The following is a 15,233-nucleotide window of genomic DNA, read 5'->3' on the forward strand; positions in this document are numbered from 1 at the left end:
GATTGTGTGGGTGTGAGAGAGCGATCAAGGATAATAATAACAATAATGCTGACATTTGTTAAGCGCTTACTATGTGCGAAGCCACTTTCTAAGCACTGGGGATACAAGGTGATCAGGTTGTCCCACATGGGGCTCACAGGCTTCATCCCATTTTACAGATGAGGAACTGAGGCACAGAGAAGTGAAGTGGCTTGCCCACAGTCACACAGCTGACAAGTGGCAGAGCCGGGATTCAAAACCCATGTCCTCCCCTCCCACCTACCCCACCCTCTGCTCTTGCCCTTCCCCTCAGCACTGTGCTCATTTGTATATATTATTTATACCCTATTTAATTGTTAATGAGAGTACATCCCCTTGATTCCATTTATCTTGATGATGATGTCTTGTTTTTTCTTTTGTTCTGTTTTTGCTTTGCTGTCTCCCCCATTTAGACTGTGACCCGTCACTGGGCAGGGATGCCTCTATCTGTTAACATATTGTCCATTCCAAGCGCTTAGTCCAGTGCTCTGACATAGTAAGTGCTCAATAAATACTATTGAATGAATGAATGAAAGGTCATGGTTCTAATTCCAGCTCCGCCACCGGACTTTGGGCAAGTCACTTCACTTCTCGTGCCTCAGTAACCTCATCTGTAAAGTGGGGATTAAGCTGTGAGCCCCACATGGGACAGCCTGATGACCCGTCTATATGAAAATAATAATGTTGGTATTTAAGTGCTTACTATGTGCAGAGCACTGTTCTAAGCACTGGGGGAGAGACAGGGTCATCTGGTTGTCCCACGTGAGGCTCATGGTCTCATCCCCATTTTCCAGATGAGGGAACTGAGGCCCAGAGAAGTGAGGTGACTTGCCACAGTCACACAGCTGACAAGTGCAGGCCGGGAGTCAAACCCATGAGCTCTGGCTCCGAACCCAGGCTCTTTCCACTGAGCCACGTGCTTCCCCAACTGCTTCCCAGCGCTTAGAACAGGGCTCGGCACATAGTAAGTGCTTAACAAATACCAACATTATTATTTCCCCTATGTGTAATTTAATGTTTTCTTCCCATCCGGCCTATAAGCTCCCGGCAGAGATGGCATCTACCAACTCTACTGTACTGTTCTTTCTGAAGCGCTCAGTACAGTGCTCTGGCATACAGTCAGCACTCCACCTCACACCCGGGACCAGGCAGGGAGCCCCTTGTTAGGAAGGGAGGGTCTTTCTCTGGTGTCTGGCATCCAATTGTCCATTCCAAGCGCTTAGTACAGAGCTCTGCCCATGAGAAGCAGCGTGGCTCAGTGGAAAGAGCCCGGGCTTGGGAGTCGGAGGTCATGGGTTCTAATGCCTCTGCCTCCAGCTGTGTGACTTTGGCAAGTCACTTCCCTTCTCTGTGCCTCAGTAACCTCACCTGTAAAATGGGGATGAAGACTGTGAGCCCCCCGTGGGACAACCTGATGACCCTGAATCCACCTCAGTGCTTAGAACAGTGCTTGGCACATAGTAAGCGCTTAACAAATACCAACATTTTTTTTTAATTTTATCTCCTTGTATTCCCCCCTCCCCCGCCCCAGTGTTTAGAACAGTGCTTTGCACATAGCTTAACAAATACCAACATTTATTTATTTATAATTTTATCTCCTTGTATTCCCCCCCACCGCCCCGGTGCTTAGAACAGTGCTTGGCACATAGTAAGCGCTTATCAAATACCTACATTTATTTATTTTTAATTTTATCTCCTTGTATACTACCCACCGCCCCGGCGTTTAGAACAGTGCTTGGCACATAGTAAGCGCTTCACAAATGCCAACATTTATTTTTTTTTTTAATTTTATCTCCTTGCATCCACTCCCCCCCAAGAGCTTAGAACTGTGCTTGGCACATAGTAAGCGCTTCACAAATACCAACATTTATTTATTTATTTTTAATTTTATCTCCTTGTATCCCCCCCCCCCCACCGCCCTGGTGTTTAGACCAGTGCTTGGCACATAGTAAGCGCTTCACAAATGCCAACATTTATTTTATTTTAAATTTTATCTCCTTGTATCCACTCCCCCAGCGCTTAGAACAGTGCTTGACGCATAGTAAGCGCTACACAAATGCCATCATCATCAACTTCATCATCATAAGCGCTCATTAAGTAGGACTGAATGACTGAATGACCGAAGTGATTTTCGCAGAGCGCGGGCGGCGCCTTCGAGGAGGGCCGAGCTTTTCCCGCGTCTGCGCGTCTCCATGGAAACGGGCCCGGCCCCGCCCCTTCGGCTTCCCTCGCCCGCAGCTAAGATGGCGCCGCGCCGGGACCTTCCGCTCCCCTCTACGGAAGCCCGCGAGGCCCAGAAAAGGCCCCGCCTCCGCCCTTACGCCATTTCCGGTGGTGCTATAGACCCAGCCTCCCCGCCCCCTCTTTGCCTCATCACCTGGCGCCGCGGGCTGCTGTCACACGTGGGCCGAGCCGGGAGACAAGTAAGGGGGCCGTCGGGTCGGTTGGGGGCCGCGGGGCGGGAAGGGGCGGCCGGGGCGGGAAGGGGCGGCCGGAGCGGGATTGCCCGACGCCGCCGAGGCCGGAGGGAGGCGCCGCCAGCGCACAGGCGCGGCCCGGGCCTGGCGCATGCGCACGCCGCCGCCCAGCCCTCCCGGCCCGGCCCTCGGCGGGCAGCCGCTCCCTGATTGGTCCGGCGCCCTCAGGCCCCGCCCCCTCCCCCCCCCTCCTCACGCGCTCCTTCCTTATTGGTCGGTGCGGGAGCTCCGACCCCGCCCCCGCCTCACCGCATCCGCCAATCACTGCTACTTCATCATCATTCATTCATTCATTCATTCAATAATATTTATTGAGCGCTTACTATGTGCAGAGCACTGTACTAAGCGCTTGGAGTGAACAATTACTATGTGCTAAACACTGTTCTAAGCGCTGGGGGATACAAGGTTATCAGGTTGTCCCACAAAGGGCTCACTCTTAATCCCCATTTTCCAGTTGAGGTAACTGAGGCACAGAGAAGTGAAGTGATTTGCCCAAAGTCACACAGCAGACAAGCGGCGCAGCCGGGATTTGAACCCATCACCTTTAACTCCCAAGCCTGTGCTCTTTCCACTGAGCCATGCTGCTTCTCTAATAATAATGTGGGTATTTGTTAAGCACTTACTATGTACCAAGCACTGTCTAACACTGGGAGAGATACAAGGTGATCAGGTTGTTCCCACATGGGGCTCACAGTCTTCATCTCCATTTTACAGATGAGGTCACTGAGGCACCAAGAAGTGAAGTGACTTGCCCAAAGTCACACAGCTGACAAGTGGCGGAGCCACGATTAGAACCTACGACCTCTGACTCCCAAACCCAAGCTCTTTCCACTGAGCCACGCTGCTTCTGTGCAGAACGCTGAGCTGAGCGCTGGGGTGGATGCAAGCCAGTCGGGTTGGACATAGGCCCTGTCCCATGTGAGGCTCACAGTCGCAATCCCCATTTTACAGATGAGATAACTGAGGCAAGGTCACACAGCAGACAAGTGGCCGAGTCGGGATTAGAACCCATGACTTGGCTCCCGGGTCCATGCTCCTTCCACTAGGCCATGCTGCTTCTCTGTTGCCGAATTGTACACTCCAAGCGCTTAGTACAGTGCTCTGCACATAGTAAGCGCTCAATAAATACTATTGAATGAATGAATGAGGGGAGGTAGATGGGCAACCACTGGAGCTCTTGAGGAGTTTGGAGATGTGTGGAGAACATTGTTGTCGAAGCAGTGCTGCCTAGTGAAAAGAGCCCAGGCCTGGGAGTCAGAGGACCTGGGTTTGAATCCCAGCTCTGCCACTTGTCAGCTGTGTGACTGTGGGCAAGTCACTTCTCTGTGCCTCAGTTCCTCATCTGCAAAATGGGGTATGAAGACTGTGAGCCTAACATGGGACAACCTGATTCCCCCTGTATCCCCCCAGCGGCTAGAACAGTGCTCTGCACATAGTAAGCGCTTAACAAATACCAACATTATCATTATTATTATTGTCTGCCGTGCGTGACCTTGGGCAAGTTAACCCTTTTAATGGTATTTGTAGCACTTAGTATATGCTAGGCACTGTATGGGGTGGATACAATATAATCAGCTGGACACAGTCCCTGTTCCTCATAGGGCTAACAGTCTTAATCTGGAGAAGCAGCGTGGGCTCAGTGGAAAGAGCACGGGCTTTTGGAGTCAGGGCTCATGAGTTCGAATCCCAGCTCTGCCACTTGTCGGGCTTGTGTGACTGTGGGCCAAAGTCACTTAACTTCTCTGTGCGCTCAGTTCCCTCATCTGTAAAATGGGATGGAAGACTGGTGAGCCCCACGTGGGACAAACCTGATTCCCCTATGTCTACCCCCAGCGCTTAGAACAGTGCTCGCACATAGTAAGCGGCTTAACCAAATACCAACATTAACATTAATTAATCCCCATTTTTATACATGAGCCACAGAGAAATTAAGTGATTGCCCAAAGTTCACGCAGCAGACAAATGATGGAGCCAGGATTAGAACAGGTCCTTCTGACTCCCAGGCCCGTGACCTATCCACTCGACCGTCCTATCCTCTAGCCTCTCTGGTGCCTGTTACCTCACCCGTAAAATGGGGGCCTTAATTATAATGTTGGTATTTGTAAAGCCCTTACTATTGCGGAGCACTGATCTAAGCGGTGGGGAGGATACAGCGTGATCAGGTTGCTCCATGCGAGGGCTCACAGTTAATCCCTATGTTACAGATGAGGTCACTGAGGCACAGAGAAGTGAAGTGACTTGCCCCCAGTCACACAGCTGACAAGTGGATTAAGCCTGGGAGTCCTATGTGGGACAGAGACTGGTGGTCCAAACCGATTTACCTTGTATAATAATAAGTGTTGGTATTGTTAAGCGCTTACTATGTGCAGAGCACTGTTCTAAGCACTGGGTTAGGTACAGGGTGATCAGGTTGAGCCATGTGAGGCTCACGGTTAATCCCCATTTTACAGATGAGGTCACTGAGGCACAGAAAAGTGAAGTGACTTGCCCACAGTCACACAGCTGACAAGTGGCAGAGCCGGGAGTCGAACCCATGACCTCTGACTCTGAAGCCCAGGCTCTTTCCACTGAGCCACGCTGCTTCCCTTTGTATCTATCCCAGCGCTTAGTACAGTCCCTGGCACATAGTAAACACTTAAAAACTCCATAACCCCCCTCCCCCCCAAAAAAAGCAATGATATGAGCAGGAGAATGAAGTACAGGCTGGAGAGGGAAGAGCCTGGAGGCAGGGGAGGTCACCGAGGTGGGTGGTGCAGCAGAGACTGAGGGTCTGAACAAGCCTTGGACCAGAAAGTGTGGATGGAGAGGAAGGGGGACGTTTCTGGAGATATCGTGAAGGCGGAGCCAACGTGATGCGGTCAAAGGCGAGTAGAAGGAAGGAGATAGTGAAGGACAATGGCGAGGTGGTGGGCTTGTGAGCCAGGGGGAGAACGTAGGGATTGTGTACAGTGGTTTTAGGTGGGGAGGAGAGATGGGGAGTTCAGTTTTGGTCATGTAGAGCTGGCAGTGTCCGTAGGATATACACGCCCCCTGCCCCACCGTCCGGGGCCGGGAGGGCCATGTGGACTGTAAAACGGGGACACGATGGACCCCCCCCAACCCCTTGGGGCCTACCTGCTCTCTCGGATGAATACGGCACGTCCACCCACAAATGTATACCCACAAATTGAGGAGCAGCGTGGCTCAGTGGAAAGAGCCCGGGGCTTTAGGAGTCAGAGGTCACGGGTTCTAATCCCAGCTCCGCCCACCTGTCAGCTGTGGACTTTGGCGAGTCACCTCACTTCTCAGTGCCTCAGTGACCTCATCTGTACAATGGGATGAAGACTGGTGAGCCTCATGTGGGACAACGCTGATCATTTTGTATCCTCCCCAGCGCTTTAGAACAGTGCTTTGCGCATAGAAAGCGCTTAACAAATACCAACATATTATTATTATTATACACAACACACACACATTTGCATTGCCCACAGACCAGACACATTCACATGCTCACACTCACAACAAGGCACACTCACGTGCCACAGACACACTTCCATGCACACGCACACGGAACAAACCCACGTGCACCACACACGGACAGGCGGGCTCGCGGTGAAGCCGAGCCAAGATTTTCAAAGGTGCAGCACAACCACCGCCGCCTGTACCCCGGCCCCTGCTGGCTGCCCCTGCCCCCACCCTCTGCCCTCTGCCAGCCTCCCATGCCCCCACCCCTGCCCCCCTCCAGCTGGGCCCAGGCTGATCCGGGACGAAGCCTCCTCCCTGTGCAGCCTTGCCGGCTCCGGCTCCGTCCGTGACCTTCCAGAATCGTTGCCGCCTTCTTGGCCGGAGGCAGGGCCCTGCCAGCCTCCTGATGGGGAGGGTAGGGGGTGGAGCAGCAGGGGCAGGAACCCCCAACTATGGCCCCGGGACCCCAGCCCCAAGGTCACCACTCCTTGGGTCATAGCCGAGCCGCGCTAGGCCTCTGGCAGTGGACCCGCCCCTCCGGGGCAGGAAATCTCCCTCAGTGCCTCGGTCCCTCCCAAGCCCTGCCCTCTGGCAGGCAGGTGGGCAGGGGGCTGGAGGGGAAGACCCCCACCATGATTTCTTCCTGTGCAACTGCCTCCCCGCTGGTCTCTCAAGGGTGGCAGAGGCAGGACCCAGGAGGCCACGCACCTGACATAGCGACCGCAGGCTGGGATCGGTGGCAAGGTGGACGCAGAAGCCCCAGCACCAGCCCTCCTGGGACATTGAAGGGGGCACAGGTAAGACCCGGTGCTCACTTTCCCCAAGCCCCCCTCCCTTGTACCCCACAGCCCGAGGGTCTCCCCGGGGCAGGGGAAGGCGGGGAGGGGCTTCGGTGGCCACGCTGGGTGTGTCCAGGGGACGAGCGATAGGAGGGCCGGCACCCCCCACGACGCCCAGCGTGTCCGCGTAGCTGTTTCGCTTAGGGCGTCCCCGGCGGGGGTCCTCGGCAGGATGGCCGGGGGTCCCGGCGTGGGCCCCGGAGACGTGTGTGGCTCGGGGGCGGGGACGCGACGGGGTGCCCACCCCTGGTGCTTGGGGAAATCGGAGAGCAGCTGTGACGACACCGGGAGCCGCCGTCGTGGACGAAGCCGGCCGCGTCCTCGGAGAAGCCCCTACACTCACAGACCCAAGTCCACTTGCGGTAGGTGGACACGGCCGCTGCTGCCTGCCCCGGCCTGGAGGTCGGAGGCTGGAGGTCACTCCCTCCTTTGGTCCTAATAATAATAAGAAGAATGATAGTAATAATAGTACTTGTTAGGCACTTTGCACCAAGCACTATTCTAAGTGCTGGGGTAGATAATAATAATAATGTTGGTATTTGTTAAGCGCTTACTATGTGCAGAGCACTGGTCTAAGCGCTGGGGGGAGATACAGGGTCATCAGGTTGTCCCACATGGGGCTCACAGTCTTCATCCCCATTTTACAGATGAGGTAACTGAGGCCCCGAGAAGTGAAGTAACTTACCCACAGTCACACAGCTGACAAGTGGCAGAGCCGGGAGTTGAACCCATGACCTCTGACCCCCAAGCCCGGGCTCTTTCCACTGAGCCACGCTGCTTCAAGTAGGTTCAAGTTAATCAGGTTGGACCCAGTTCCTGTCCCACATGGGGCTCACACTCTTAATCCCATTTTACAGATGAAGTCACTGAGGCCTGGAGAAGTGAAGTGACTTGCTCAAGGTCACATGGCAGACAAGTGGCGGAGGCGGGATTAGAACCCATGACCTTCTGACTCCCAGGGCCGGGCTCTATCCATTAGGCCCCGCTGCTTCTCCTAGAGGCGGGGTGAGCCCATTCCCGGAGGACTGTTGGGACAGTGGGAGCCCTGACCACCTGGGAACCGGGGAGTCACCACCCTGGGGTCACCCTGTCTGTGTGCTGGGATCTGGGACCTTTGGGCTTTAGTACTTGCCCCACCCTCAGCCCCACAGCAATTACATACATATCTATAAATTATATAGCATCCGGTATTTATTGAGTGCTTACCGTGTGGAAGCAGCATGGCTCAGTGGAAAGAGCCTAGGCTTGGGAGTCAGAAGTCATGGGTTCGAATCCCATCTCTGCCACTTGTCAGCTGTGTGACTGAGGGCAAGTCACTTCACTTCTCTGTGCCTCAGTTACCCCATCTGTAAAATGGGGATTAAGACTGTGAGCCTCATGTGGGACAACCTGATTACCCTGTATCTACCCCAGCACTTAGAACAGTGCTGTGCACATAGAAAGCACTTAACAAATACCAACATCATTACATTATTATTGCGTGCAGAGCACTGGACTAAGCACTTGGGAGAGGACCGTACGACAGAGTTCATAGACCCATTCCCTTCCCACAATGGGGTTGCAGTCTAGAGAAGAGGAAATGAGGGTCTAGTCGGGGATAAAGCTCTTGGAAGAGGTGTGCTTTTAATAAGGTTTTGAAGGTGGGGAGAGTGGTGGTCTGTCGGCTATGAAAAGGAGCAGCGTGGCTCAGTAGAAAGAGCCTGGGCTTGGGAGTCAGAGGTCATGGGTTCAAATCCAGGCTCTGCCACTTGTCAGCTGTGTGACTGTGGGCAAGTCACTTAACTTCTCGGTGCCTCAGTTACCTCATCTGTAAAATGGGGATTAACTGTGAGTCTCACATGGGACAACATGATTACCCTGTATCTCCCCCAGCGCTTAGAACAGTGCTCTGCAAATAGTAAGCGCTTAACAAATACCAACATTATTAAAAGGGAGGGTGTTCTAGGCCGAAGGGAGGACATGGGCAAGGGAGTCGGTGGCGAGAATGACAAGATGGAGGTACGGTGAGTAGGTTGGCGCTATAGGAGCGAAGTGTGTGGGTTAGGTTGTAGTAGGAAATCAGGGAGGTGAGGTAGGAGGGGGCAAGGGGATCGAGCCCTTTAAAGCCGGTGATACGGAGTTTCTGTTTGATGCAGAGGTTGATGGGCAACCACTGGAAGGTCTCAAGGAGTGGGGAGACGTAGACTGGACTGTTTTTAGAAAAACCATCTGGGCAGCAGAGTGAAGAAAGGACTGGATTGGGGAGAGATGGGAGGCAGGGAGGTCAGCAAGGAGCCTGATTCAGTAATCAAGGCGGGAGAGGAGAAGTGTTTGGATTGTTGTGGTAGCGGTTGGGATGTGGAGAGGAGAGATTGGATTTTAAGCGATGTCACCAAGGTAGAACCGACAGAATTTGGTGTCGGTTTCAGTATGTGGGTTGAATGAGAGATGAGTCTAGGATAACGCCAAGGTTACAGGCTTGTGAGACAGAGGAAGGTGGTGACGTCTACAGTGATGGAAAAGTTATGGGGAGGATAGGGATTCGGGTTGGAAGATGAGTGGTTCTGTTTTGGACATGTTAAGTTTGAGGTCAATCAATCGATCAATCGTATTCTGTGCTTACTGTGTGCCGAGCACTGTACTAAGCACTTGGGAGAGTACAGTGTAACAGGAAGCGGACACATTCCCCAGCCACAGTGAGCTTGCGGTCTAGAGGTGATGGCAGGAAATTTACATAGAGCTGTCCTGAGGACTGGAGAGGGAGATTTGGGAATCATCCGCATGGAATTGGGAGTTGGCACCCGGTGCCCTTTGGTCCTCTCCCTCTTCCCCGCCGCCACGTTTTCCGGCCCCGCCTGACCCGCCCTTCTTCTCTCCGCAGGACGGGGGGCATCGTGCCAGCCGTCGCCCAGCGGCTGCACAGGGAGCACATCGGCCGCATCGTGAGCGAGGCCCTGGAGGCCAGCGGGGTGTCTCTGGGCCAGCTGTCTGCCATCGCCACCACTGTCAAGCCCGGGCTCCCCTACAGCCTGAGCGAGGGCCTGGCGCACAGCGCGTGGCTGGTGGCCCGCCACGGCACGCCCTTCGTGCCCGTGCACCACATGGAGGCCCACGCGCTGACCGTACGCCTGACTCACCAGCTGCCCTTCCCCTTCCTGGCGCTCCTGCTCTCTGGGGGGCATTGCCTGCTGGCCGTCGTCCGCGGAGTGACGGACTTCCTGCTGCTCGGGGAGACGCTGGACATCGCCCCTGGTGACATGCTGGATAAGGTAACGGGGCGCCCCGGGGACGGCTCCATCCTCCCCCCAACCCTTTTCCCCCGCCCCCCTGTCCTCCCGCATTTGCCCCCAGCCCAGGGGAGCGGGGGTGCCCCGCAGATGGCCCCAGAGTCCAGTGCAGAGCTCCTGAGGAGCTGGGGAGACGTAGTAGGCCACTGTTTGCATTCCAGTGTAAATCCCCAGGAGCGGGGACCGTTTCTTTGGTACCTGGTAGTTGCTCCCGAGGTCTCGGTTCGGGGCCGAGCCCAGAGCCGGGCCCATGGAAGGAGCTGAGAACCACGGACTGACCACTGCGGGCAGCCGGCCAGACAGCCAGTTAGATGCATTTGAGTGGCCTAGTCGATAGACCCTGGGTCTGGGAGTTAGAAGGACCTGGGTTCTAATTTCAGTTCTGCCACTTGTCTGCTGTGTGACCTTGGGCAAGTCACTTCACTCCTCTTTGCCACAGTTCCCTCATCTGTAAAATGGAGATTAAGACTGTGAGCCTCATGTGGGATGGGGACTGTGTCCAACCCTGATTTGCTTTTATCCATCCCAGAGTTTAGTACAGTGCCTGGCACAGAGTAAGCGATTAACAAATACCACAGTTATTTTGCATTTGGACTCTGAGCCCCAGCCCAGAGAAAGGGGAGGATTGGCTTGACTCCTCATTTCATTCATTCATTCATTCAATAGTATTTATTGAGTGCTTACTATGTGCAGAGCACTGGACTAAGCGCTTGGAATGTACAAATCGGCAACAGATAGAGACAGTCCCTGCCTTTTGACGGGTTTACGGTCTAATCCGGGGAGATAGGCAGACAAGAACAATGGCAATAAATAGAGTCAAGGGGAAGAACATCTCATGAAAACAATGGCAAATAAATAGAATCATCTCATTAAACAAAATAAATAGGGTGATGAAGATATATACAGATGAGCGGACGAGTACGGTGCTGAGGGGGTGGGATGGGAGAGGGGGAGGAGGAGAGGGAAAGGGGGGAGAAGAGGGTTTAGCTGCGGAGAGGTGAAGGGGGGTGGTAGAGGGAGCAGAGGGAAAAAGGGGGGAGCTCAGTCTGGGAAGGCCTCTTGGAGGAGGTGAGCTTTAAGTGGGGATTTGAAGAGGGGAAGAGAATTAGATTGGTGGAGGTGAGGAGGGAGAGCATTCCAGGACCGCGGGAGGACGTGGCCCAGGGGCTCAAGGCCCCTGCATTAGAGAGCCAGTGTGGCCCTGCTTCCCCCTCCTCGCCCTCTCTCTCTCTCTTCCCCACTTCCCATCCTCCATCCCAATCTCCGCAGCCCTTTTTCCCTGACAGGCTGTGCCCACGTGCATGTGCGCACGCACACCGCCCCCACACCCCTCCCCACACCTCCCCCCCAGGGGGCAGACAGGGTGGGGTGGAGGGGGCCAGACACCCCAACGGTTCTGGTCTGGCAGGTGGCACGCAGGCTGACTCTGGCCAAGCACCCGGACTGCTCGGCGGTCAGCGGCGGCCGGGCCATCGAGCTCCTGGCCGGCCGCGGAGACGCCGCACGTTTTTACCTGCCCCTGCCCCTGGCCCACCGCAGAACCTGCCACTTCTCCTTCTGCGGGCTTCAGACCGCCACCGAGAGGCTCGTCGCTCGCCTGGAAAAAGAAGAGGGTACGGGGGCCGGCGAGTGCCCGCGAAGGGCCCAGCTGGGGGCGTGGGCCACGGGGAAGGCCAGGCAGAGCCAGCGGAGACAGGGCAGGAGAGGGCCGAGTAGGGCTGGCAGGAAGGGGGTAGCGGAAGACCGGGACCGGGATTGGGGTGGCGGGGAGTGGGGAGGACCAGGCCGGGGGGAGGCGGGCACGACCGGATGGGGGCCCGCCGTCGCCGTGTGCAGGGCTGGAGGCGGGGCAGATCCTGGCCAGCGCCCCCGATGTCGCTGCGGCGGTCCAGCACCAGGTGGCTTGCCACGTCGCCGAGAAGACCCAGCGGGCGATTCTCTTCTGCAGGCAGAGGGGCCTACTGCCCCAGGGCGGCACGGTGCTGGTAGGTATTTGACCCGAAGGCCTGGCCTGGCCTAGCCTGGCCTGCTCCCTCAGGCTGGTTTCTGCCCGAGAGTCCCGGCTTTGGAAAGCATTGGGTTTTTCCCCTGTGAGGTGAAAACTGGGGGCAATGCCCGGATGCTGCCTTTGAAACATTTGGGAATTTGGGGGCCAAGCTGCTTTCTGAGGCCCCCCCATGGCACTCCCCCTGGCCCGGGACCACTTACGGCACCCAAGGGGCTGAGCCTGGGCAGCGGGAGGCCCCCCTCTGGCACACCTCCCCGGTCCGAGACCACTGGGGGCACCCAGGGGTCGAGCCCAGGCAGCGGGTGTCCCCCCCGACCCCGAGTCGATGGAGTAGAGTGGCTTCCCCCGAATCCCCACGCCCTCTTAGGGACCTGGGTAGGTGGCTCATCCCTGTGGCCAAGAGCTGCTCCGCCCTTTGCCCGTCCCCCGCCTCTGGGCTGGACTCAGGTCTCAGATGGAGGAGGATCCCGCAGAGCTTAGGGTCCTCGAGGGCAGGGCAGGGAAGGGAGATCCGTGCGCCGGCCCATGGTGGAGCTCCCCAGGGGGCTGAGTGCCGCTTTTTTCGAGGTGGCAGCCGGAGGCGTGGCCAGTAACCAGTTGATCCGCGCGGCCCTGGCTGCCGCTGCCCAGGACATGGACAGCACCCTGCTGTGCCCCCCGCCCCACCTCTGCACTGACAACGGGGTCATGGTCGCCTGGTGAGAACCCTGCCCCCACCCCTCTACTGCCGCTGTGCTCCCTCCCGCCCCCCACCGGGTCGGCTGGTGGGCAATGGCGGGTGGGGGGTGCGGGAGGACGATGATTTATCCTCCCCTCTGAGCGTAGCATCATTCACACACACTTTCCGTAGGAACGGGCTGGAGCGGCTGCGGGCAGGTGTGGGTGTCTATCACAGCACCGCCGGGATCAGATACCAGCCGAGGTAGGCCCCGTGACGCTTCCCCAACCTCCGGCCGCCAGGGCTGTTTCCCACCCGGCCGCAGCCTTGGCTGAAGGTTGGGGCTTGGCCTCCGGCGGGCCCCGGCAACTCCCCGGCACCCTGAGAAGCAAGGTGGAGAGCTTGGTAAGGGAGGTGGCGGGGTGGGAGTGGGGAAGGAGCGGATCACTTCTCTTTCTCCTGGCTGCCAGGAAATCACCCCAAGGTAGAGCAGCCCCGTCCCGTGAGAGCAGATGAAGCCCCCACCCCCAACCGCCCAACCCCTAGACTTTGCCTGGGGTGACTTTGAGGAGTTGGGGAGAGTGGACTGCAGGGAGGGGAGCCCAGCTCCAGGATGGAGTGGTGGGGAAAGCTCCTGCTCCTTTCCTACAAATGGAGAAACTGAGTCATGGCAGCCCTGGAGCTGGACTGGGGGAACAGCTCCTGTGCCCGTCTCACAAATAGGGAAACTGAGTCCCAGTCCTGGGGCAGAGCGAGAACACCTCCTCTTTCTTTCCTACAAATAGGGAAATTGAGTTCCAGTGGCCCTGGGTTAGGGCGAGTGGAACCTCTCCTGCTCCTTTCCCTCAAATGGGAAGGCTGAGTCCCAGCAGCCCTAGGGCAGAGCGAGGGGAACAACCCCTGATTCTTTCCCCCAAGTGGGGAGACCGAGTCCTAGGGGGCCGGGGGCCGGGAAGCCGCCTTCTCAGCCGGTTCCATACTGAATGGAACCTGGACCCCACCGGGGACGGACCAGTCCGCTCGCTCTGCGCCAGGGTCCCCGGACGGCTGAAACCCCAGCCTTCACCCAGGGGCCTAGGGGAGCCGCGGAGCGGTCCTCGGTGGCCTGAGGCCGGGGTCCCAACAGGGTCTCCCTCCAGGGACCAGGAGGGCAGTGTGGCCCCGGGGAGAGAGTGGGAGCCTGGAGTCACGGACCGGCTCTGTCCTTGACCTGCTGCCAGGTGACCTCGGGCCAGTGGTTTAATCTCTCCGGGCTGCCACCTCCTCCCCTGAAAAGGGAGGATGAGAGGCCACGATGGCCAGCGGCCGGACGGGCTCTGCCCTGGGAAAGAAATGTCTACCGGATGTCGAGCAGGGTTTGGTCTCCTCCCCGTGCAGGTGCCCACTGGGAGTGGACATATCCGAGCAAGTTGCCATCGCAGACATAAAGGTGCCTCGTTTCCGGATGAAGATCTGATGCTCTTCCTCTCGGGAAGATCCTGAACTCGCAGCAGTAGGGGTTACAGATTGAGCGGGCGGGACTGGGAGGGAGTATTTGTGAGACAGAGCGGGCGACACAGAAGAATGCGCGTCATGGGGAAGGTCCATTAAGTTTGTAAATCCCATCCCATCTGGGACTGTGTGTGCTTGTGCACGTGTAAGCCAGGGGCTGGGGCTGGAGGTCCTGCTTCAGCCTTTTCAGCCAGAGCCGTGCAGCCACGGAGGCTCATTACCGACAGGAAAGGCGGCTGGGCGACTTGGCATGTGGATTTTCTTGGCCAGAAGGCCGAGTCCAGTTCAAGGGGAACACTTACGGTCTCCAGGGCCACTGGTTTGGTGGTGGGCAAGCATGGGTGACGAGCAGATGTAACGGAAAGATGTCCACCCTGACCCCTTGGCCAGTTCTCGCCTGAATATTCTGTGACCTCCATATCCTCCCGCTCCCAAAGGGGGCACCGGCCCTGTATCCCCTCTTACTGCTTTGATCCCACATGCCCCCCACCGCCCTGCGGCTGGCGGGGCAGTGCAGAGCTGAGTCACCAGGCCTGTCATGTTTCATTTACCTGTAGACTGTCAGCTGCTTGTGGGCAGGGATCATGTTTACCACCTCTGTTGTGTTGTACTCTCCCAAGCACTTAGTCCAGGGGTCTGCGCGCAGTAAGAAGCGCTCAATAAATACCACTGATTGATTAATCCCACGCAGCCATGAGGGGGACAGCCAGGACCCTGACCCCTAAACTCGTCCAACTCGGCAGCCTGAGTTTCCCCGGAGCCCCAGGCCCACGGGTCAGGATGGCCACGGGCCGGTAATAATAATAATAATAATGTTGGTATTTGTTAAGCGCTTACTATGTGCTGAGCACTGTTCTAAGCGCTGGGGTAGACACAGGGGAATCAGTTTGTCCCACGTGGGGCTCACAGTCTTCATCCCCATTTTACAGATGAGGGAACTGAGGCACCGAGAAGTTAAGTGACTTGCCCAAAGTCACACAGCTGATTAATGGCTGATCCAGGATTCGAACCCATGACCTCTGACTCCGAAGC

The 15,233-nt window shown here is 56.6% G+C and overlaps 2 protein-coding genes across 2 annotated transcripts in view; one reads left to right on the plus strand and one right to left on the minus strand.

Annotated features, from left to right (window-relative positions):
• PMS1 (PMS1 homolog 1, mismatch repair system component) overlaps window positions 1–2,344 on the minus strand; it is a 32,791-nt gene extending 30,447 nt beyond the window's left edge. The window contains 1 exon segment of the mRNA XM_029069691.1: window positions 2,340–2,344. Within this exon segment, the coding sequence (XP_028925524.1) occupies window positions 2,340–2,344 (5 nt within the window).
• Window positions 2,345–7,061: 4,717 nt separating this feature from the next.
• OSGEPL1 (O-sialoglycoprotein endopeptidase like 1) lies at window positions 7,062–14,991 on the plus strand. Its single transcript, XM_029069692.2, has 7 exons — window positions 7,062–7,140; window positions 9,639–10,026; window positions 11,453–11,657; window positions 11,881–12,029; window positions 12,620–12,750; window positions 12,903–12,974; window positions 14,088–14,991. Exons 2-7 carry the CDS (start codon window positions 9,859–9,861, stop codon window positions 14,164–14,166), a joined length of 804 nt encoding a protein of 267 aa, XP_028925525.2. The 5' UTR covers window positions 7,062–7,140; window positions 9,639–9,858; the 3' UTR covers window positions 14,167–14,991.
• The last annotated feature ends 242 nt before the right edge of the window (window positions 14,992–15,233 follow it).

The sequence above is a fragment of the Ornithorhynchus anatinus genome, chromosome 7, assembly GCF_004115215.2.
Source record: "Ornithorhynchus anatinus isolate Pmale09 chromosome 7, mOrnAna1.pri.v4, whole genome shotgun sequence".
Lineage (NCBI taxonomy): Eukaryota > Metazoa > Chordata > Mammalia > Monotremata > Ornithorhynchidae > Ornithorhynchus > Ornithorhynchus anatinus.